Genomic DNA, 25,147 nt, shown 5'->3' on the forward strand with positions numbered 1-25,147 from the left:
ACTGCTACTGCTACTACTACTACTACTACTACTACTACTACTACTGCTACTACTGCTACTACTACTACTACTGCTACTGCTACTACTACTGCTACTACTACTACTACTGCTACTACTACTACTACTGCTACTACTATTGCTACTACTACTACTACTACTACTACTACTACTACTACTGCTACTGCTACTACTACTACTGCTACTACTGCTACTGCTGCTACTACTACTACTACTGTTACTGCTACTACTAGTACTACTACTAGGCAAGGCAAGGCAAGGCAAGTTTATTTGTAGAGCACATCTCATACACAAGGCAATTCAAAGTGCTTCACACAGCAGGAAAAATGCATTCAAATCACAAAGAAATTACAGAAATACAATAAAATTAACTAAATTAAAAATTATCAATCCAACTGATTTTCTAAACTAACAAAATCACAAACAAAAGAGAAGAGTGCAAAGAAAAAATCCTTTCAGTTATATGCGCAGCTAAACAAAACTGTTTTTAGCTTAGATTTGAACATTGTCAGAGTAGAAGCCTGTCTCACATCTTCAGGAAGACTGTTCCAGATTTTAGCTGCATAAAACTGAAACGCAGATTCCCCATGTTTTGTCCTGACTCTGGCACCAGCAGGAGGCCGGTCCCTGAGGTCCTCAGAGTCCGAGATGGTTCATATGGCACTAACATATCCAAGATGTACTTTGGTGCTAGGCCATGGAGAGACTTGTACACAAGCAGAGCTGCTTTAAAGTCTCTTCTCTGAGCCACAGGGGCCAGTGCAGAGACCTGAGAACAGGACTAATGTGCTCATACTTCCTGGTTCTAGTCAGGACCCGAGCAGCAGCGTTCTGGATGTACTGCAGCTGTTTTACAGCTCGTTTGGAGAGGCCAGTGAGCAGGCCGTTACAGTAGTCTAATCTACTGGAGACAAACGCATGGATAAGTCTCTCTAAATCTGGTTTTGACACTATATTTTTGATTTTGGCAATGTTTTTTAGATGGTAAAAAGCTGCTGATGTTATTGATTTGACGTGGCTGTTAAAGTTCAAGTCTGAGTCCATTATTACCCCCAGATTTCTAATTTGGTTTGTAGGTTTTAGAGCGAGACTCTGGAGGTGACCGCTAACACTTTCTCTTTGTTTCTGTGGGCCAAAAACGATTATTTCATTTTGTCTGAGTTCAGCTGGAGAAAGTTGTTTTGCCTCCACAAACTGATCTGTTGGATGCAGTGACAGAGTGAATCTACTGGTCCATAGTCACCTGCCGATAGTGAAACATAGATCTGAGTGTCGTCTGCATAATTGTGATAGGACACATTTTCACTGCGTATCAACTGACCCAACGGCAGCATGTAGAGGTTGAACAGAAGGGGACCCAGGACTGACCCTTGGGGCACTCCACAGGTCAGGGTCATGTGGTCTGAGACACAGCTACCAATTTCAACAAAGTACTTCCTGTCTTCCAGATAGGACCTTAACCAGTTTAGGGCAGTGCCAGTGATGCCCACCCAGTCCTCTAGTCTCTGTAAGAGGATCCCATGATCGACAGTGTCAAAAGCAGCACTCAGATCTAACAGAATTAAGACTGAGGCTTTGCCCGTGTCAGTGTTCAGGCGGATGTCATTTGTCACCTTGACAAGAGCAGTCTCAGTGCTGTGATGAGGTCTAAAACCTGACTGAAAAACATCAAATGAGTTGTTTATTAAGAGGAAATCTGTGAGCTGTTGGTAAACAACCTTTTCAAGGACTTTGCCCCAAAATGGTAGATTAGAGATGGGCCGGTAATGACTCAGTACTGCGGCATCAAGACTGCTCTTCTTTAGGAGAGGCTTTATGACCGCAGTTTTCAAAGACATTGGGAATGTTCCAGATTGAAGCGACATGTTAACTATGTGAGTGAATGGTGCTAACAAACTGTTCAGCACAGACTTTAGAAATTTGGTGGGTAACACATCAAGGCAGCATGTAGATGAACTCAGACTGGTGATGATCTCATGGACAGTTTTGTCAGTTACTGGTGCAAAGTGAGTTAGCTCTAAGTGTCTTGGTGGTTTTAGGGTAATTTTTTGCATTGTGGGATTTATAGCATTTTTAATGCCCTGAACTTTGTCATTAAAGAATAATGCAAACTCATTACACTTGGATGTGGAAATGAGTTCTAACGGCAGCTGAGCTGGAGGGTTTGTTAATCTGTTTACTGTGGCAAACAGGACACGCGAGTTGTTACTGCAGCTTCCAATTATTTCAGAAAAATATCTTTCCCTAGTTCTACATAAGATTAGGTTGTACATGTTCAGCTTTTCTTTGTAAATCTCTTTTTGAACCTGGAGCTTTGACTTGCGCCATTTCCGTTGGGCCCTGCGGCACTCCCTTTTCTGTGCCCTGACCGAATCATCATTTCTCCACGGCGCCTTCTGCTTATTTTTAACCATTTTAGCCTTTATAGGGGCGATGGTGTCCAGAACATTCAAAACACTAGATGTAACAGAGTTCAACAAATCATTTACATTAGAACATGAGACATTTTCAAAGTTTATCATTTCCATAAACAGTGCACCTGTGCCATCACTTATGTGTCTCCTCTGAACAACTGCAGGACCAACCGGAGGTTTAGGAGAAACAGACAGGTCAAAGAAGACACAGAAATGATCAGACAGAGCAACATCGATCACATTAACATTTGAAATATTTACCCCCTTTGTAATTATGAGATCTAGAGTGTGTCCGTTGCTGTGGGTGGGGCCTCTCACATGCTGAGTAAGACTGAAGGTTTCAAGGACAGCATCAAGCTCTTTAGCGTTTCTGTCACAAATATTATCAACATGCACATTGAAAACACCTGTAATGACCAAACCATCAAAGTCTGTGCATATGACTGAAAGCATCTCAGTAAAATCATCAATAAAACTTTGGCAGTGCTGGGGAGGCTTGTATAAAACAATGAAGAGAATGGATGGAGACCGTTTTAGCTCCATTTTAAAGGAGACATACTCAAATGATGAAAACACCCCAAAAGACAACCTGCGGGTCATTATTTCATCTCTAAAGACAGCACAGACTCCACCCCCTTTTTTGTTTTCTCGTGTTTCAGATTCAAACTTAAAGTTGGGTGGAGCAGATTCTATCAGAACTACATTTCCTGTGTTTTTGTCAAGCCATGTTTCAGTTAAAAACATAAAATCAAGATTATAAGAAGAAATAAAATTATTAATTAAGAGAGATTTGTTACATAAGGATCTGACATTTAGCACAGCAAGTTTCAGACTAGTTTCAGTGAGACTGGGCTTTATCTTTTCACAGGGAATATGAATCACATTTCTCAGATTGGGCCTGACTCGCGTTTTGTTTTTCCATCTGTGTGATGATGTGACTACAGAAATAGCACTAGGGGGGGCTCTTTTTACATAGGGCCCCGGGTTGGTTTGATTTTTAATGTGACAATAAGTCCCGGCAACGCTGAGACCCAGTGCATCCTAGCTACTGCTACTACTACTGCTACTACTGCTACTTCTATTGCTACTGCTACTGCTACTGCTGTTGCTGCTGAACATCTGAGGTCCTGAGCAGCAGAACGTGTCTTCCTCTTGTGCTGCAGCTGAGCAGTGGCAGTGCACTCGACTGCGCTGCGGAGAGAAGCGACTTTCCAACAGCAACTGTCACTGTTCAGACGACTGTGGCGCCAACGGCGACTGCTGCACCAACTACAGGCACGTGTGTGAAGGTACGGTGCCCCCTGCGGCTCAAACGCACTACCACAGGCACGTGTGTGAAGGTACGGTGCCCCCTGAGGCTCAAACGCACTACTACAGGCACGTGTGTGAAGGTACGGGGCCCCCTGCGGCTCAAACGCACTACCACAGGCACGTGTGTGAAGGTACGGGGCCCCCTGAGGCTCAAACGCACTACTACAGGCACGTGTGTGAAGGTACGGGGCCCCTTAAGGCTCAAACGCACTGCTACAGGCACGTGTGTGAAGGTACGGGGCCCCCTGCGGCTCAAACGCACTACTACAGGCACGTGTGTGAAGGTACGGGGCCCCCTGCGGCTCAAACGCACTACTACAGGCACGTGTGTGAAGGTACGGGGCCCCCTGAGGCTCAAACGCACTACTACAGGCACGTGTGTGAAGGTACGGGGCCCCCTGAGGCTCAAAGGCACTACTACAGGCACGTGTGTGAAGGTACGGGGCCCCCTGCGGCTCAAACGCAGTACTACAGGCACGTGTGTGAAGGTGCGGGGCCCCCTGCGGCTCAAACGCACTACTACAGGCACGTGTGTGAAGGTACGGGGCCCCCTGTGGCTCAAACGCACTACTACAGGCACGTGTGTGAAGGTACGGGGCCCCTGAGGCTCAAACGCACTGCTACAGGCACGTGTGTGAAGGTGTGGGGCCCCCTGTGGCTCAAACGCACTACTACAGGCACGTGTGTGAAGGTACGGGGCCCCCTGCGGCTCAAACGCACTACTACAGGCACGTGTGTGAAGGTACGGGGCCCCCTGCGGCTCAAACGCACTACTACAGGCACGTGTGTGAAGGTACGGGGCCCCCTGAGGCTCAAACGCACTACTACATGCACGTGTGCGAAGGTGCGGGGCCCCCTGACGCTCAAACACACTACTACAGGCACGTGTGCGAAGGTACGGGGCCCCCTGAGGCTCAAACGCACTACTACATGCACGTTTGTGAAGGTACGGGGCCCCCTTAGGCTGTGTTTTTGTGGGTGAAAAATGTCCTTAAATAAGTTTCTTGAGATTGAGACCTCCGCATTGACCAGGTGTAGTACCTCATCCGTCCAGGAGGGTTCCATCGTTCATCTGGACATTAGTTAGCCCCGCCCACCAGGCTGAGGTCACTGAAGCTTCTGAGCAGGAGAACACAAACAGAGGTTTCAGGTCAGATGGTCATCAGGTACTCATCAGTGATGAGGCCCATTACAGGGCTGTCAGGGGAACAAAGAAGATTAGTTGAAGGTGAAACTGAGGCAGGGCGAAGTCTCCGGTGAAACATTGAACGAGGCGCAGCAGCTTCAGGGTTTGAGCTTCTGTTAAAGATCGACTCTCGTTAAACGCTCCTCGTGTGTTTTCTCTGGTTCAGGGACATTTGCACGTTCTGCACGTTCCTCATAAAAGAGTTTATGTGTTTTTGTGCAGGAGAAAAGCAGTGGGTTCAGGGAGACTGTGACGACCTGTCGACGGCTCAGTGTCCCAAAGGGTCAGTCCTGAAGGTCACACGCCCCTTTTGCAGAAACATCTCGGCAATCAGAGGGTCGAACCCCAAAGCTCACGATTATCCCCGACACCGACTCTGGGGTCAAACACACGACCTTTTTCTCTCTATGTTTGTGTTGAGTTAAAGTGTCCTTTATCTCCCCCTCCAATTTAAAACAAGCTAATGCTAAGATGCTACTGCTCTAACGAGGCAAAGAACAAACCAAAGGTCGAAACACTCGAATCATCAGAAATATTATCATTGCTCCCAAAAAATATTTGTTCATGTATTTTTGAAATATGTTTTACTTCATCTGCACGCATTTTATATTTATTAGAGTCCAAAACCGTGAAAAGAACTCTGGCCTCGTTCCAATGTCGCTCAGTTCGTGCGTCATCCATTGGCGCGATCTCATTGGCGCGATCTCATTGGCGCGATCTCGTTGATCTCATTGGCGGCGATCTCGTTGGCGCGATTTCACTGGCGCAATCTCGTTGGCGCGATCTAATTAGCGCGATCTCGTTGGCACAACCTCGTTGGCCGGATGTCGTTGGCACAATCTCCTTGACCCGATTGTTGACGCGATCTCGCCAATTAGATCTCGTTGGCGCAATATCGTTAGCGCAATCTCGTTGGCCTCAATCTCGTTGGCGTGATCTAATTGGCGCGATCACGTTGGCGCGATCTCGTTGGTGCGATCACGTTGGCGCGATCTCGTTGGTGCGATCTCGTTGGCTCGATCTCGCGTTCTGACCTTGACCCGGCCTCCTTCTCCTTCAGGTTCCGGACGCCGCCGCTGCTCCTCGTGTCTCTGGACGGCTGGAGGGCGGAGTATCTGCGGAGCTGGAGCCGGCTGGTGCCCGTCGTCCACAAACTGCGTGAGAAGAAACATCTCGCTCGGCAAACGCTGCTCCTCGTTTCTCCAACGTCTTTCTGTGTTTGGCGTTTTCAGAGACGTGCGGCACGTCGGCGCCGTTCATGCAGGCGGCGTTTCCCAGCAAGACCTTCCCCAACCACTACACCATCGTCACGGTGAGTGCGTCCTCCGAACACAAGAGCCACCGCCCAAAGTCGCCTGGACCTGCCGCTCGGGACTGAACGTGCCCTTGTCCCCTTGTCCCCCTGTCCCCTTGTGTCCTCCTGCCCTTGTGCCCTTGTGCCCTTGTGCTTGTGTGCCCTGTGGAGTAAAGAACGACCAACAAGTCCGAGGTTTGGCTCTTTGTCGTTAAAAAAAAACAAACGTTGGAGTGTTACGGCAGTTTCCTGTAAACAATGATCAAGTAAAGAGTAACCAGGCAATAACTTGAAGCAGAGTCTCTCGGTCTCTCTCAAAAGGTGGAAGTTTATTCACGTGCACAGTGGATAAACACCCTCTCTCTCCCTAAGACAAGTTCGTTCTGTCCCTACCTAACTTTACAATTTACAAAGTACACCTTTTATAGGTGGTAACAAACATAACATAATCACAACCCAAATCAGCTCAAAAAGAGATAGACCAGACTATCACGTCTGTGACGGTTCCATCTCTTCAGAGGTTTAATCAAAGACCATTTCCACCGAATCCGGTCCTGACGCATTAATTGATGATTAAGAGGCTCCGGACAGTAGATATTCAGTATAATCAGGACCTCATATTCTTATCCCATCTGCACACAGGAGAACAACAAAGATATTAATTCCGTGACATGTCATGGCCTAAAACAACATTAGAATGACATGACATGACCCATTTTCCGCCATTACAGGAGGTTAAATGTTAGTAGAGGCGTTGGAAGAGTTTAGATCGAGTCGATTGAGCCCTAAACCTGAACATCTGATGTCATCATAAAGTGACTGACATTTCTGAGGAAAACACTTTATTAAAAACGACTCCATGAAAAGGGCGTGAGTCGTTTCTCCAGAACAGGACGTCCCAAACACTTGCGTCATCGATAATTACTCACAAACGTCTTCTGGATGTTTTGGTTGCCAGTTTTTCCCACACTTTGTCAGAGCTTGAGGTTTGGACTCACGGAAACAGGAAGTCATAAAACAAACACATCTGACGTAAATGAAGTAAAAAACCACAAACAGCTGTAGAAATGAGGTCAGGTCTGGTTCTTCTGAGGGCCCCAATGAGGGTCTCCCAAGGCAAACAGGTCCTGGTGACGGGTCGGACCAAGAGCGCTTCAGAAGCCCCTTATGATTAGAGAGACACCGAGGCCAGTTACGTCGCCCCGATTGGCTTTACCGGGGCCCAATCCAGGAGCCAGGCCTGGGGTGGGTGGTGGTCCCCACAGGGCCCAGCCCGAACGAGCAACGTGGGGCCGTCCTCCCGTGGACCCACCACCTGCAGGAGGATCCATTAGGGGGTCCATCAGGGGGTCCATCAGAGAGTCAATCAGGGGGTCCATCAGAGAGTCCATTAGGGGGCCCATCAGGGGGTCCATCAGAGAGTCAATCAGAGAGTCAATCAGAGGGTCCATCAGGGGGTCCAACAGAGGGTCCATCAGAGAGTCCATCAGAGAGTCAATCAGGGGGTCCATCAGGGGGTCCATCAGAGAGTCAATCAGAGAGTCAATCAGAGGGTCCATCAGGGGGTCCAACAGAGGGTCCATCAGAGAGTCCATCAGAGAGTCAATCAGGGGGTCCATCAGGGGGTCCATCAGGGGGTCCATCAGGGGGTCCATCAGAGAGTCAATCAGAGGGTCCATCAGGGGGTCCGTCAGGGGGTCCATCAGGGGGTCCATCAGTGGATAAAGCAGGAGGATGTGAAGGACTTGAGGCGGGGCAGGACCACAGACATCCTGTTGTCATGAAGTCCAGCTCCTTAAGATCCCTAACGTCCCAAATGCCCCATCACCACTTCTGTGTGAAAATATTTTAAAACACAGTATAAATACTTTGTAAATACTTTTACTGTGTCCAGGGGCTTTACCCAGAATCCAACGGTCTGATCGACAACACCATGTACGACCCGGACCGAGACGCGAGCTTCAGCCTGTCCAGCCCCGAGAAGGACAATCCAGTCTGGTACCTCGGACAGCCGGTACTGCAAATACTGCAAATACTGCAACACTGCAAATACTGCAACACTGCGTATACTGCAGTATACTGCTGCAGTAGCAGTATACTGCTGCATTAGCAGTATACTGCAGTATACTGCAGTATACTGCAGTAGCAATATACTGCAGTATACTGCTGCAGTAGCAGTATACTGCAGTATACGCAGTATACTGCAGTATACTCAGTATACTGCAGTAGCAGTATACTGCAGTATACTGTATACTGCAGTAGAAGTATACTGCAGTATACTGTATACTGCAGTAGCAGTATACAGTATACTGCTACTGCAGTATACTGTATACTGCAGTAGCAGTATACTGCAGTATACTGCTACTGCAGTATACTGCAGTAGCAGTATACTGCAGTATACTGTATACTGCAGTAACAGTATACTGCAGTATACTGCTACTGCAGTATACTGCAGTATACTGTTACTGCAGTAGCAGGACTGATCCGGTCTCTGTCTCAGATCTGGCACACGGCCTCGTATCAGGGTCTGAGGTCCGGGACTTTCTTTTGGCCTGGATCCGACGTCAAAGTCAACGGCAGCTTTCCTGACATTTACAAACCCTACGACGGGTGAGACACTTCCCTCTCCCCAGACGCTTCCCTCGCCCAGACACTTCCCTCTCCCCAGACGCTTCCCTCGCCCAGACACTTCCCTCTCCCCAGACGCTTCCCTCGCCCAGACACTTCCCTCTCCCCAGACACTTGATGATCGATGATGAAAAGAGTTCACAATCTGTGTTTTCTTCATTTTCACGACTCTAACTTTTCTGGATTTCAGAGAAACACGATCAGTTTGAGTCTAATTACGGCCGTTATTACTTCATTGTTGAACATGTTCATAAAGAGTCGCACAGACAAAAAACGTATTTAGTTTGATCAGACACATTTATACTTCTTTGATTGAATCTGTTCATTAATCTGTTCATTAATATGCAGTTCTATATATAATATGCGGTTATTTCTACATCATAAATCATGAATAAATGAGGATTTAATCAGGTCTAAACCAGTTTCATCTTTTCTAGTAAAATCCCGTTTGAGGAAAGAGTCTTCACAATTCTGAGATGGCTTCAGCTCCCGGACGACCAGCGGTGAGTGCCACTAACTAACTAACTAACTAACTAAGTAACCAACCAACCGACTAACTAAATAACAAACTAAATAACTAAATAACTGACTAACTGACTAACTAACAGACTTAACAAACATTGAGGTGACTAAATGAGGTTTCTTCCCGTCGTGTTCAGTCCAGACTTCCTGACCCTTTACCTGGAGGAGCCGGATAAATCTGGACACAGCTTTGGTCCGGTCAGTGGAGGGGTGAGTCCAAGAAGAGGAGCCCGGGAGCAGTGTGTGGGTGAGGGGCGTGGCTATGCTAGTGTGTGTGAGGGGCGTGGCTAAAACTAGTGTGTGTGAGGGGCGTGGCTAAAACTAGTGTGTGTGAGGGGCGTGGCTAAAGCTAGTGTGTGTGTGTGAGGGGCGTGGCTAAAGCTAGTGTGTGTGAGGGGCGTGGCTAAAGCTAGTGTGTGTGAGGGGCGTGGCTAAAGCTAGTGTGTGTGAGGGGCGTGGCTAAAGCTAGTGTGTGTGAGGGGCGTGGCTAAAACTAGTGTGTGTGAGGGGCGTGGCTAAAGCTAGTGTGTGTGTGAGGGGCGTGGCTAAAGCTAGTGTGTGTGAGGGGCGTGGCTAAAGCTAGTGTGTGTGAGGGGCATGGCTAAAACTAGTGTGTGTGAGGGGCGTGGCTAAAGCTAGTGTGTGTGTGAGGGGCGTGGCTAAAGCTAGTGTGTATGAGGGGCGTGGCTAAAGCTAGTGTGTGTGAGGGGCATGGCTAAAACTAGTGTGTGTGAGGGGCGTGGCTAAAGCTAGTGTGTGTGTGAGGGGCGTGGCTAAAACTAGTGTGTGTGAGGGGCGTGGCTAAAGCTAGTGTGTGTGTGAGGGGCGTGGCTAAAGCTAGTGTGTGTGTGAGGGGCGTGGCTAAAACTAGTGTGTGTGAGGGGCGTGGCTAAAGCTAGTGTGTGTGAGGGGCGTGGCTAAAGCTAGTGTGTGTGAGGGGCGTGGCTAAAGATAGTGTGTGTGAGGGGCGTGGCCAAAGCTTGTGTGTGTGAGGGGCGTGTCTAAAGCTTGTGTTTGTGAGGGGCGTGGCTAAAGCTAGTGTGTGTGAGGGGCGTGGCTACAGCTAGTGGTTGTGTGAGGGGCGTGGCTAAAGCTAGTGTGTGTGAGGGGCATGGCTAAAGCTAGTGTGTGTGAGGGGCGTGGCTAAAGCTAGTGTGTGTGAGGGGCGTGGCTAAAGCTAGTGTGTGTGTGAGGGGCGTGGCTAAAGCTAGCGTGTGTGAGGGGCGTGGCTAAAGCTAGCGTGTTTGAGGGGCGTGGCTAAAGCGAGCGTGTGTGAGGGGCGTGGCTAAAGCTAGCGTTTGTGAGGGGCGTGGCTAAAGCTAGCGTGTGTGAGGGCCGTGGCTAAAGCTAGCGTGTGTGAGGGCGTGGCTAAAGCTAGTGTGTGTGAGGGGCGTGGCTAAAGCTAGCGTGTGTGAGGGGCGTGGCTAAAGCAAGCGTGTGTGAGGGGCGTGGCTAAAGCGAGCGTGTGTGAGGGGCGTGGCTAAAGCGAGCGTGTGTGAGGGGCGTGGCTAAAGCGAGCGTGTGTGAGGGGGTGAGACGTATAGGTCCTGCAGAGGTGGAAGTCTGCAGCCGATCACCTTCTCAGCAGAGGGCGCTGTAGTCTCTGTTTGTCCCTGTCTGTGGCTCCAGCATATCACACTGTGATGGAGGAGGTGATGGGAGTTGAACTTCAGGTTGTTACCGCGGTGTGTCATCATAGTGATGAGAGGGTGTCGTCATGGTGATGAGAGGATGAGAGGGTGTCGTCATGGTGATGAGAGGGTGTCGTCATGGTGATGAGAGGGTGTCGTCATGGTGATGAGAGGATGTCGTCATGGTGATGAGAGGATGAGAGGGTGTCGTCATGGTGATGAGAGGGTGTCGTCATGGTGATGAGAGGATGAGAGGGTGTCGTCATGGTGATGAGAGGGTGTCGTCATGGTGATGAGAGGATGTCGTCATGGTGATGAGAGGATGTCGTCATGGTGATGAGAGGGTGTCGTCATGGTGATGAGAGGGTGTCATCATAGTGATAAGAGGTTGTCGTCATGGTGATGAGAGGATGTCGTCATGGTGATGAGAGGGTGTCGTCATGGTGATGAGAGGGTGTCGTCATGGTGATGAGGGTGGTGTCGTCATGGTGATGAGAGGATGAGAGGATGTCGTCATGGTGATGAGAGGATGAGAGGATGTCGTCATGGTGATAAGAGGGTGTCGTCATAGTGATGAGAGGATGTCGTCATAGTGATGAGAGGATGTCGTCATGGTGATGAGAGGACGTCGTCATGGTGATGAGATATATATATATATATATATATTTATATATATATAAATATGTATATATATATATATATACATAACATGCTTTATCTGATCACCTGCATGGTCCTCTGTCTCAAACCTTTCACATGAAAAGATTTGGTTCTGAGATCACCCTGAGAACTAAACCAGGACTAATCCAGGACTAATCCAGGACTAATCCAGGACTAAACCAGGACTAAACCAGGTCTAAACCAGGTCTAAACCAGGTCTAAACCAGGACTAAACCAGGACTAAACCAGGACTAAACCAGGTCTAAACCAGGACTAAACCAGGACTAAACCAGGACTAAACCAGGTCTAAACCAGGACTCACACCGAGTTCCAGTCTTTACTTCTAATATTGACTGGGTTTTTTCACGTTTGTGCAGTACTTGTGCAGTACTTGTGCAGTACTTGTGCAGTACTTTGGTGACTGTATTTTACACGTGTTATAAATAAGTGTGTGTGAGTTTTGACGTGTAAACTCGAAAACCAGAGCAGGTCCAGAGCAGGTCCAGAGCAGGACCCTGGACTCCTTTCTGAAACCATAAACACTTGATTTGTGGAGATAAACGGCTGTGATTCAGGACTTATCAGTGACTCACACACGATTAGACTTTAATGACGTTTGATTCTGTGGGACATAAACACGAGTGAGCTCAGGTCCAGGTCCAGGTCCAGGTCCAGTCCCTCTGGAGATGTTTGTTTTTCCTCTTCATTCCAGCTGTAGATTAGATCAAAGACTTAGTTATAACTAAACATTGGATGACGGAATATTTAGTGTAATGACTATTTCCTAAACAAAGGTGAGAATGATCTGACTCTGGTCAGACGTGTTTATGTTTTTGAGGATCTTCTGGAGGATTAAAGGTGAGTCAGACCAAAGTGCGTGAGTCTGGAACATCTGCTCAAGTGTGTGACACATGGTACGTCTTAAACGCACTAAAGTCCTGAACAACCTTCCCCGACGCCTTAGACCGCGAGGAGGAAAACCACTGCAGAGCTCTGACTAAAGCTGTCCACGTGCAGAGACCTGCCCCGGGACGCGTCTGGGACCCAGGCACCTTTGGTCACTCTCTGGTCACTCTCTGGTCACTCTCTAGGCAAGGCAAGGCAAGTTTATTTGTAGAGCACATTTCATACACAAGGCAATTCAAAGTGCTTCACAGCAGGAAAAATGCATTCAAATCACAAAGAAATTACAGAAATACAATAAAATTAACTAAATTAAAAATTATCAATCCAACTGATTTTCTAAACTAATAAAATCACAAACAAAAGAGAAGAGTGCAAAGAAAAAATCCTTTCAGTCATATGCGCAGCTAAACAAAACTGTTTTTAGCTTAGATTTGAACATTTTCAGAGTAGAAGCCTGTCTCACATCTTCAGGAAGACTGTTCCAGATTTTAGCTGCATAAAACTGAAACGCAGATTCCCCATGTTTTGTCCTGACTCTGGGCACCAGCAGGAGGCCGGTCCCTGAGGTCCTCAGAGTCCGAGATGGTTCATATGGCACTAACATATCCAAGATGTACTTTGGTGCTAGGCCATGGAGAGACTTGTACACAAGCAGAGCTGCTTTAAAGTCTATTCTCTGAGCCACAGGGAGCCAGTGCAGAGACCTGAGAACAGGACTAATGTGCTCATACTTCCTGGTTCCAGTCAGGACCTGAGCAGCAGCGTTCTGGATGTACTGCAGCTGTTTTACAGCTCGTTTGGAGAGACCAGTGAGCGGCCGTTACAGTCTAATCTACTGGAGACAAACGCGTGGATAAGTCTCTCTAAATCTGGTTTTGACAGTATATTTTTGATTTTGGCAATGTTTTTTAGATGGTAAAAAGCTGCTGATGTTATTGATTTGACGTGGCTGTTAAAGTTCAAGTCTGAGTCCATTATTACCCCCAGATTTCTAATTTGGTTTGTAGGTTTTAGAGCGAGACTCTGGAGGTGACCGCTAACACTTTCTCTTTGTTTCTGTGGGCCAAAAACGATTATTTCAGTCTTGTCTGAGTTCAGCTGGAGAAAGTTGTTTTGCCTCCACAAACTGATCTGTTGGATGCAGTGACAGAGTGAATCTACTGGTCCATATTCACCTGCCGATAGTGAAACATAGATCTGAGTGTCGTCTGCATAATTGTGATAGGACACATTTTCACTGCGTATCAACTGACCTAACGGCAGCATGTAGAGGTTGAACAGAAGGGGACCCAGGACTGACCCTTGGGGCTCTCCACAGGTCAGGGTCATGTGGTCTGAGACACAGCTACCAATTTCAACAAAGTACTTCCTGTCTTCCAGATAGGACCTTAACCAGTTTAGGGCAGTGCCAGTGATGCCCACCCAGTCCTCTAGTCTCTGTAAGAGGATCCCATGATCGACAGTGTCAAAAGCAGCACTCAGATCTAACAGAATTAAGACTGAGGCTTTGCCCGTGTCAGTGTTCAGGCGGATGTCATTTGTCACCTTGACAAGAGCAGTCTCAGTGCTGTGATGAGGTCTAAAACCTGACTGAAAAACATCAAATGAGTTGTTTATTAAGAGGAAATCTGTGAGCTGTTGGTAAACAACCTTTTCAAGGACTTTGCCCCAAAATGGTAGATTAGAGATGGGCCGGTAATGACTCAGTACTGCGGCATCAAGACTGCTCTTCTTTAGGAGAGGCTTTATGACCGCAGTTTTCAAAGACATTGGGAATGTTCCAGATTGAAGCGACATGTTAACTATGTGAGTGAATGGTGCTAACAAACTGTTCAGCACAGACTTTAGAAATTTGGTGGGTAACACATCAAGGCAGCATGTAGATGAACTCAGACTGGTGATGATCTCATGGACAGTTTTGTCAGTTACTGGTGCAAAGTGAGTTAGCTCTAAGTGTCTTGGTGGTTTTAGGGTAATTTTTTGCATTGTGGGATTTATAGAATTTTTAATGCCCTGAACTTTGTCATTAAAGAATAATGCAAACTCATTACACTTGGATGTGGAAATGAGTTCTAACGGCAGCTGAGCTGGAGGGTTTGTTAATCTGTTTACTGTGGCAAACAGGACACGCGAGTTGTTACTGCAGCTTCCAATTATTTCAGAAAAATATCTTTCCCTAGTTCTACATAAGATTAGGTTGTACATGTTCAGCTTTTCTTTGTAAATCTCTTTTTGAACCTGGAGCTTTGACTTGCGCCATTTCCGTTGGGCCCTGCGGCACTCCCTTTTCTGTGCCCTGACCGAATCATCATTTCTCCACGGCGCCTTCTGCTTATTTTTAACCATTTTAGCCTTTATAGGGGCGATGGTGTCCAGAACATTCAAAACACTAGATGTAACAGAGTTCAACAAATCATTTACATTAGAACATGAGACATTTTCAAAGTTTATCATTTCCATAAACAGTGCACCTGTGCCATCACTTATGTGTCTCCTCTGAACAACTGCAGGACCAACCGGAGGTTTAGGAGAAACAGACAGGTCAAAGAAGACACAGAAATGATCAGACAGAGCAACATCGATCACATTAACATTTGAAATATTTACCCCCTTTGTAATTATGAGATCTAGAGTGTGTCCGTTGCTGTGGGTGGGGCCTCTCACATGCTGAGTAAGACTGAAGGTTTCAAGGACAGCATCAAGCTCTTTAGCGTTTCTGTCACAAATATTATCAACATGCACATTGAAAACACCTGTAATGACCAAACCATCAAAGTCTGTGCATATGACTGAAAGCATCTCAGTAAAATCATCAATAAAACTTTGGCAGTGCTGGGGAGGCTTGTATAAAACAATGAAGAGAATGGATGGAGACCGTTTTAGCTACATTTTAAAGGATACATACTCAAATGATGAAAACACCCCAAAAGACAACCTGCGGGTCATTATTTCATCTCTAAAGACAGCACAGACTCCACCCCCTTTTTTGTTTTCTCGTGTTTCAGATTCAAACTTAAAGTTGGGTGGAGCAGATTCTATCAGAAATACATTTCCTGTGTTTTTGTCAAGCCATGTTTCAGTTAAAAACATAAAATCAAGATTATAAGAAGAAATAAAATTATTAATTAAGAGAGATTTGTTACATAAGGATCTGACATTTAGCACAGCAAGTTTCAGACTAGTTTCAGTGAGACTGGGCTTTATCTTTTCACAGGGAATATGAATCACATTTCTCAGATTGGGCCTGACTCGCATTTTGTTTTTCCATCTGTGTGATGATGTGACTACAGAAATAGCACTAGGGGGGGCTCTTTTTACATAGGGCCCCGGGTTGGTTTGATTTTTAATGTGACAATAAGTCCCGGCAACGCTGAGACCCAGTGCATCCTAGCTATGGGAGATACCAGGTGAAAGGCGAGGTTGGATGGGTGGTGGGGCTTTTGTAGTCAAGGAGAGTTTGGGACCAGGTGAGAGGCGAGGGGGGATGGGTGGTGGGGCTTTTGTTGGTGTAGTCGGCTTGTGCAGGGAAGACATAGCCCTTGCTATATTGGGCGTGAGTGGAGCCATCTTAATGCCTGATTTGATCAGACTCTAGTCACTCTCTGGTCACTCTCTGGTCACTCTCTGGTCACTCTCTGGTCACTCTCTGGTCACTCTCTAGTCACTCTCTGGTCACTCTCTGGTCACTCTCTGGTCACGAACGGCAGAATGGCGCCAATTACGAAAGCAGGAAACAGAAGATGATTTGTAATAGGTTTTAATGAAGACAGAACTGACAATGTGCAAAGTCATGAGCAGGCGAGAGGCGTGGTCAGTGCCATCAAACAGCGGTGTAACCATAGAGACAAGGGGGCGGTAACCATAGAGACAAGGGGGCGGTAACCAGAGAGACAAGGGGGCGGTAACCAGAGAGACAAGGGGCGGTAACCAGGGAGACAAGGGGGCGGTAACCATAGAGACAAGGGGGCGGTAACCAGAGAGACAAGGGGCGGTAACCAGGGAGACAAGGGGCGGTAACCAGGGAGACAAGGGGCTGTAACCACGGAGACAAGGGGGCGGTAACCAGAGAGACAAGGGGGCGGTAACCAGAGAGACAAGGGGGCGGTAACCAGGGAGACAAGGGGGCGGTAACCAGAGAGACAAGGGGGCGGTAACCAGAGAGACAAGGGGGCGGTAACCAGGGAGACAAGGGGGCGGTAACCACGGAGACAAGGGGGCGGTAACCAGAGAGACACGGGGGCGGTAACCAGAGAGACAAGGGGGCGGTAACCAGAGAGACAAGGGGGCGGTAACCAGAGAGACAAGGGGGCGGTAACCAGGGAGACAAGGGGGTGGTAACCAGGGAGACAAGGGGGCGGTAACCAGATTTGTGTGAACTGTAACGCCGCTGATGGTCTTTGATCTAAAGTGAACAAGAGGGACCAAGCCCCGCCCTGCCGTACCCCTCTGTTCACAGTCCCTGGGCGTGTCCAGTGAGCTCTGGGTTAAGTCTTCTTTATGATTCCTTCTTTCAGTTGATCGAAGCTCTCCAGGCCATGGATCTGATCCTGGGTCAGCTCATGAATGGTCTGCAGCAGCTCGGCCTTCATCGCTGCGTCAACATCATCGTCGTCGCCGACCACGGTAAAGTAGGAGGAGCAGGAGGCGGGGCACATCCTGGTTCAGACCTGGTTCAGACCTGGTTTAGACCTGGTTTACACCTGGTTTAGTCCTGCTTTAGACCTGGTTTAGTTCTGGTTTAGACCTGGTTTAGACCTAGTTCAGACCTGGTTTGGACGTGTTTCTGTTGCAGGGATGGAGGACACGAGCTGCGACAGGAAGGAGGCTCTGCAGGACTTAGTGGGGGACGTCCAGGGCTTGTGGGTGACCCAGGGGCCCTTCGGACGGGTCAGGGCCCGAGACAAGAACAAACCGAGTGAGTGACACACGAGCCCAAAACCAGACCAGAGTGAAGTGTGAGCGACTTTAACACTTTCTATGATCGTGTTAATGCTGAAGTTAAGTCTGGACTTTGTCATGGGAGGAGACATTACACCGATGCTATTCCGTAACACATCGAGAACACAATTCAACTTAGAATATGAAACGACACAGAAATATCAGACATTTGTATGGCAAGCTTGGGAGAAAACGCCGGGACTGATCACGCAAGCTGTTGTAAGCAGCCTGCGTGATCCTCCTGCGTCTCACCCTGTTTTTTCTCATGCTGGTTGGTTTTATTAGATATTCTGGAATAGGCGGGTCACATTTCTCATTGGTCAGCTTCATATCAAGGCACTTGGTATTTTTCCGTAGAGATCAAGCCTTGGGTAAACATTACCCAAACTCCTCTGGGCTGTCACCCCCCCTCGGGTAAACATCCTTTGGCCCATCTTTACGACCCCTTCACAAATGCAGTTTGTCACACACCCGTTCTTCTCTCAGACTAATGATGCAGATAAAATATCACTATTATGCAAATAAAATACATCACAGAAATATACTCATATATTCACATTTTATCACATTTCCCTCCTGTTTATCAAAGCATTAGTCTACTGTCTCATATGCCAAACACATTATTCTTTTCAGTTTTCAACATGTCTTTCATATTGTGTTAAAATGACATTTTTGACATGTCTATATTACTGTCCTATATTTTGAGTCAGATTGGTCAATCTCTGTAATTTGACAAACAGACAAATTTATACTGTCCATAATTTTGCGGTGTGATGGGAAATATAGAAGTACAAGCGGAAAGCCCTTAAAACCCGCTGCTCTCTGGTCAGTCAGTTCTCGTCAGGGACCTCTCTGGACACCCCAATAGAATCAAATACGTAGTATCAGGTGCTACTGGAACCAGATTGTTCACTATTCTCTCGACCTTGACCCTGCGGTATGGTTCTGGGTGATGCTGATCACAAAAGGGATACATAGGCACATCGTCCTACACCCTTTGCCTCCAAGTGCCTTCTCAGCACTGTGTCCCCACACCACCATACGTCCTCTCAGCACTGTGTCCCCACACCACCATACGTCCTCGCTTGGTTTCTTAAGAGTCCTTCTTCCGCTGCTCGCGTCGGTCACACCTATGACACATATAAACTGGTACATTTCCCATCTCAATTCATAATCTCATTAACATTACATGTAGTTATGTTGTAGCAGATAAAAAACTCTCTTAGTTAGTGCAAACAACAGTGGCTGTATAATATGCCATTGTGTTTCTTCAGCTACTGTCATGTCAATTATACATTGTACATTATTACACATCATGCATTTCATAACCTTTCAAGTTGATCACTTATTTTCTTCCCTCTATTTTCCATTTCTGTGTATGTTGATCTATTGTCCCAATTGTCCCGATTGTCCGGTGCATAATACAGGTGTTCAGCACCCATATTATCGTCATCGCTGTGATGATGATAACTGTTGATTCTTTTCACAGAGTATGGTACTCTGCGCACCGTAGACTCTCGCTCTCCTTCATCGTAGCAGAGTACCGTACTTTGCCGTAGACTCTGGACCAAACTCATACAAACGAAGTCCTAAGTCTGCGATGTTATGGCTCTGCCGCTGTGTTGTCCAGATATTTCTCTCACTTTCCCATGAGAGCACCCATGTTCTCGTCCCTCCAATGGTCGGTGTGAGGACGACACGGTGTGGCTCCGTCCACTTGGCTCGTCCACTTGGCTCGTCTCTGTAAACACCACATCTCCAACACGATCTCTGCGGTGATAAACAAAGTATTTTTGACAGTATAATGTATTTCAAACAGTTTTCTTGTTTACAATTTTTTTTTTTTGTAATTATTGATTCGGAATATTTGTTCACACATACATATCCCTCCTTTTTGAGAAATGGCCTTGCCCATTTCTCAAATTTCTACACAATTCTACATTTAAACAAAATTCAATAATCCAGATAGTTTACAACTTTCACTAATCCAGGATGTAATCAAGGAAGAGATGGAATTGCGTCTGTCACTCCAACTCCGCAATGTCACCTCTTGACCTTTCACAGTTCAGTGGTCACATCCCTGGCTGAGCCCCCCCCTTCCACGGCGTTGGCCCCCACACTGTGTGGGTCAATCAGTCTGTGTGTAATCTTACACTTCCCAAATCTGTAACTTGTAAATCTGTTTTACCACCATTTGTTTCAAACTCTAAATGTTTCAAACTCTAAATGTTTCAAACTCCAAATGTTTCAAACTCTAAATGTTTCAAACTCTAAATGTTTCAAACTCTAAATGTTTCAAACTCCAATGTTTCAAACTCTAAATGTTTGGTCTCCACGTGTGCGCGCGTATGTATGTGTGTGTGTGTGTGTGTGTATGTGTGTGCGTGCGTGCGTGCGTGCGTGCATGTATGTGTGTGTGTGTGTGTGTATGTATGTGTGTGTGTGTGTGTGTGTGCGTACGTGCATGTATGTATGTGTGTGTGTGTGTGTATGTATGTGTGTGTGTGTGTGTGTGTATGTATGTGTGTGTGTGTGTGTGTGTGTGTGTGTATGTATGTGTGTGTGTGTGTGTGTGTGTGTATGTATGTGTGTGTGTGTGTGTGTGTGTGTGTGTGTGTGTGCAATACAAATACATCAAACAATAATAATTATCTCAATAATTCTCCATTGAGCTGGCCTTAAGGGTCAGTTCACAACTTAGAATTATTCACATAATTAACAATCTCACATCTCCTCTGTGGGTGTGGCCTGAATAAAGTCACACATCTAATGTAATATGTTCTAATCTTCTATATGTGCTTCAGGTGAGTTCCAAACTCAATCTCTCACACCTGCTCATGTGGTGCATTACAAACATTGTGTATTAGTTTGTTCTAGCAAGTCTATATTTGTCCATAAGGCACGTCTCTTTTATCAACCCGTTTTCCCCTTGCTGCCTACTTTCCTGTCTTTTCTTTGTCTCGTCACATCTTCCTCTCTGTCTTCCCCTCTGTCTCTCTCTGTCTGTTCTCTGTCTCTCTCTGTCTTCCTCTCGTAACGGAGGAAACACCCATTTCCAAATTTCTAAACCTGCTTTTTCTTTCTCTCGTCTCACTTACTCTTACCCTCACTTGTAACCTGCTTTTCCTTTCTCTCTTTCTTGTTGTCTAACCATCTCTTGCCTCCGTCCTGAGTCCTGTAATGTTTAATCCTGTTATCACTGGTTTTCATAACTTCTATAGCATCTAAATTTAGATGATATTGTCTTATTTAAATCTATTCAATTCTTCATTGAATCTCAACAATCCTTCAGGTATTTACTTTAGAATGTCAAATTCTTTCCCTGTTAATGTTAACTTTTCCTATTACTCATCACGTCAACCCCCCCTGAGGTGTTGCTGTTGGTGTCCCTGTGATCCGTAAAGATAACAACATCTGCTCCATCCTGAGTCCTCCAGATTCTTTGCCAGTCAATAGCCCCTTATCTCTGACTATCTTTTATGACTTGGTGTCGTTTGTCTTTAGTTAATGACACAGTCATGTCTTTCCAAGGAGGGCATTGGACGTCACTATTTAACTTATTCCCTCACTTACGTCTACATGCAATAGAGGTTTCCTCATGATAATACAAATAAATAAGTTACTGATATACTTTTACTATCACTTTACTTACTGCCCGTTCTACTCCTATGTCCAAAAACATCAAAATTTACCCATATCATCACTTCCAGGCCTGTGCCTGCATTTGATTCTAAATTTAAAAACACTTCTGTCTTTTCGTCCTGTACTTTCATCTAGTCATGCATTAAGTCCAAAAAGATCATTTTCTTCAAGTCCAAAAATTAAACAAAACAAAACAAAACGTAGCTTTATTCTGTGCACTCAAAAAACACGATACCGTAAAAACACAACTTTTGTCTTCTATGTCGGGGACAGGAAGTGTCCTGTTTGTGATCACATTCCCCAAAATATTGGCCATCTATAAAAATCTGAATTCATCTTCATCTCTTATCAAGCTTAATAAAATCTGTATAATTGATTGTTGTCAATCAAAACAAAAACCCTAAAAAATTTTTTACAGAGCTCTCAAATACTAAAATTTAAAACCAGCTGAGTTTAGTTTTACTTATTAATTCCCGTTCAGAGCGTCCTCTGAGTGCTTTCCCTTCTCCTGTCTTGTTGACCCCCCTTATTACCCCCTCTCTGCCACGTCATCTTAACACACCGGAAGTCTCCCTCCAAAATCCTTTGTCTTTTTACAGTTTGGGGTGATAATTCTGGCATTATGTGGTCTCGGTCGTCTGAGAGAAATGCTACTTGCTTTACAGTCATGGTCAATGTCAAGCTTCTAGAGAAAATTCCTTATTAGATTCCTCCGGACATAAACGTGGTGTTTAAGATTCACCCGTGACTGCAAATTTTAGATCTCTCAGAATAACGCCTTGTGACCCTTGTATGATTAATTGTGATTCACACTTGTTAGTTAATCACTTATTAATCCTCATTCACACATGCACACTTCCCTCTTACTTACTTCGCTTGTGCACAGCGCTTACATTCACACATATTTCCTCAGTAATACCTAACTGGGCATTTCCTCAGTAATACCTAACTGGGCATTTCATCAGTAATACCTAACTGGGCATTTCCTCAGTAATACCTAACTGGGCATTTCATCAGTAATACCTAACTGGGCATTTCCTCAGTAATACCTAATCGGGCATTTCCTCAGTAATACCTAACTGGGCATTTCCTCAGTAATACCTAACTGGGCATTTCCTCAGTAATACCTAACTGGGCATTTCATCAGTAATACCTAACTGGGCATTTCCTCAGTAATACCTAACTGGGCATTTCCTCAGTAATACCTAACTGGGCATTTCCTCAGTAATACCTAACTGGGCATTTCCTCAGTAATACCTAACTGGGCATTTCCTCAGTAATACCTAACTGGGCATTTCCTCAGTAATACCTAACTGGGCATTTCATCAGTAATACCTAACTGGGCATTTCCTCAGTAATACCTAACTGGGCATTTCCTCAGTAATACCTAACTGGGCATTTCCTCAGTAATACCTAACTGGGCATAAAAGCCTACAATATTTTTCCAGTAAATATCGAACTAATGCATAAAATGTTTTATGGCTAACTCTTTTTCACACACAAAGTTTTTGTCTTCTGACCTTCTTCGTCGCCTGTGTTCTCCTGCTGCTTCGAAACGACGCGCTCTCCTCGCGGAGAATGAGGTGCGATGGGCGGCCACGGGAAAAGTGGACTTCCTTTAGCTGTGCACAGACTTCACCGATTCACCCGTCAATCTTCGCGAAGGGCAGCTGGTCGTCCGGCTCGATAGGACCAGAAAATGTCATTGGGAGGAGACATTACACCGATGCTATTCCGTAACACATCGAGAACACAATTCAACTTAGAATATGAAACGACACAGAAATATCAGACATTTGTATGGCAAGCTTGGGAGAAAACGCGGGGACTGATCACGCAAGCTGTGGTAAGCAGCCTGCGTGATCCTCCTGCGTCTCACCCTGTTTTTTCTCATGCTGGTTGGTTTTATTAGATATTCTGGAATAGGCGGGTCACATTTCTCATTGGTCAGCTTCACATCAAGGCACTTGGTATTTTTCCGTAGAGATCAAGCCTTGGGTAAACATTACCCAAACTCCTCTGGGCTGTCACACCCCCTCGGGTAAACATCATTTGGCCCATCTTTACGACCCCTTCACAAATGCAGTTTGTCACACACCCGTTCTTCTCTCAGACTAATGATGCAGATAAAATATCACTATTATGCAGATAAAATACATCACAGAAATATAATCATATATTCACATTTTATCACAGACTTTAAAAACACAGAGGAGCTATTCTGGATTTTGAGCTGTCCAAAGAAACAGTGTTAAAAAGATAAACACATTTGATCAGCTCGATGCGACAGAAGAAGGGGACTCCATGCGCCCTCTGCTGGACACTATCGCGCTTGTTCCCATTAGAGGTCGTAAGTGATTTAGTGACTTTGGGCCTTAGGCGGGGTCAGTCTGAACAGGGGCCGGTCCCAGGGTTCACACAGAGACATTCACTCTCATTCAGGGGTAATTAAATGCACTCAGGTGAATTTGCATGTTGTTGTTGTTGTTGTTGTTGTTGTTGTTGTTGTGAGATATAAAGTGCATCTTTTCTTCCTCAGTTGACGCAGCCGGACTCGTCGCCAACATGACGGTGAGTTTCACATTTGACTGCATTGTGATTGTGGCCCCGCCCTAAACTGGGCAGGGCCATGTGGAAGGCAGGAAGTACTTTGTGTCTCAGACCACACCCCCCTGACCTGTGGAGTGCCCCAAGGGTCAGTCCTGGGACCTCCTCTGTTCATCCTCTACATGCTGTAGGTCACATGACACACAGTGAACATGTGTCACATGATGCTGACGAGTCAGATCTGTGGCTGATCTTAATCATAAGAACTGTAAAATGAAGATATTAATGTGAAGACGGTTAAAAACTCTAAATCTCCTGAGAAAGTTCTGGAGTTTGTGAATCTGAACGGATTGAGTTTGTTTTTGTGTTTCAGTGTCGCAAACCAGAGCAGAAGATCCGGCCGTATCTGAAGCAGAACCTTCCAAAACGTCTGCACTTCGCCCACAGCCCACGGATCGAAGAGCTCAACGTCCTCGTGACCCCACAGTGGCTCTTTGAGAGGTAGTCCTGGTCTAGACCTGCTTTAGACCTGGTCTAGACCTGGTTTAGACCTGGTCTAGACCTGGTTTAGACCTGCTTTAGACCTGGTTTAGTCCTGGTTTGGACCTGGTTTAGACCTGGTTCAGACCTGGTTTAGTCCTGGTTTAGTCCTGGTTTAGACCTGGTTTAGTCCTGGTTTAGACCTGGTTTAGACCTGGTTCAGACCTGGTTTAGACCTGGTTTAGTCCTGGTCTAGACCTGCTTTAGACCTGCTTTAGACCTGGTTTAGTCCTGGTTTAGTCCTGGTCTAGACCTGGTTTAGACCTGGTTTAGTCCTGGTCTAGACCTGCTTTAGTCCTGGTCTAGACCTGCTTTAGACCTGCTTTAGACCTGGTCTAGACCTGGTTTAGACCTGGTCTAGACCTGGTTTAGACCTGCTTTAGACCTGGTTTAGTCCTGGTTTAGACCTGCTTTAGACCTGGTTTAGTCCTGGTTTAGACCTGGTTTAGACCTGGTTCAGACCTGGTTTAGTCCTGGTTTAGTCCTGGTTTAGACCTGGTTTAGTCCTGGTTTAGTCCTGGTCTAGACCTGCTTTAGACCTGGTTTGGACCTGGTTTAGTCCTGGTTTAAACTTGGTTTAGTCCTGGTTTAGACCTGGTTTAGTCCTGGTTTAGACCTGGTTTAGTCCTGGTTTAGACCTGCTTTAGACCTGCTTTAGACCTGGTTTAGTCCTGGTTTAGTCCTGGTCTAGACCTGCTTTAGACCTGGTTTAGACCTGGTTTAGTCCTGGTTTAAACCTGGTTTAGTCCTGGTTTAGTCCTGGTTTAGACCTGGTTTAGTCCTGGTTTAGACCTGGTTTAGACCTGGTTTAGACCTGGTTTAGACCTGGTTTAGTCCTAGTTTAGACCTGGTTTAGTCCTGGTTTAGACCTGGTTCAGACCTGGTTTAGTCCTGGTTTAGACCTGGTTTA

At 46.1% G+C, this 25,147-nt stretch overlaps 1 protein-coding gene across 1 annotated transcript in view; it reads left to right on the forward strand.

Moving 5' to 3' along the window:
• LOC140362235 (venom phosphodiesterase CdcPDE) overlaps window positions 1-25,147 on the forward strand; it is a 110,738-nt gene that overhangs the window by 36,693 nt on the left and 48,898 nt on the right. The window contains exons 4-15 of the mRNA XM_072448329.1: window positions 3,596-3,721; window positions 5,152-5,212; window positions 5,990-6,087; window positions 6,162-6,241; window positions 8,118-8,237; window positions 8,724-8,833; window positions 9,289-9,354; window positions 9,511-9,583; window positions 17,085-17,193; window positions 17,363-17,485; window positions 23,690-23,721; window positions 24,071-24,198. Of these exons, the coding sequence (XP_072304430.1) occupies window positions 3,596-3,721; window positions 5,152-5,212; window positions 5,990-6,087; window positions 6,162-6,241; window positions 8,118-8,237; window positions 8,724-8,833; window positions 9,289-9,354; window positions 9,511-9,583; window positions 17,085-17,193; window positions 17,363-17,485; window positions 23,690-23,721; window positions 24,071-24,198 (1,126 nt within the window). The remainder of the gene's footprint in view (window positions 1-3,595; window positions 3,722-5,151; window positions 5,213-5,989; window positions 6,088-6,161; window positions 6,242-8,117; window positions 8,238-8,723; window positions 8,834-9,288; window positions 9,355-9,510; window positions 9,584-17,084; window positions 17,194-17,362; window positions 17,486-23,689; window positions 23,722-24,070; window positions 24,199-25,147) is intronic.

This window comes from Eucyclogobius newberryi, unplaced genomic scaffold (assembly GCF_026437365.1).
Source record: "Eucyclogobius newberryi isolate DKJ021-1_F unplaced genomic scaffold, fEucNew1.0.hap1 SCAF_16, whole genome shotgun sequence".
Lineage (NCBI taxonomy): Eukaryota > Metazoa > Chordata > Actinopteri > Gobiiformes > Gobiidae > Eucyclogobius > Eucyclogobius newberryi.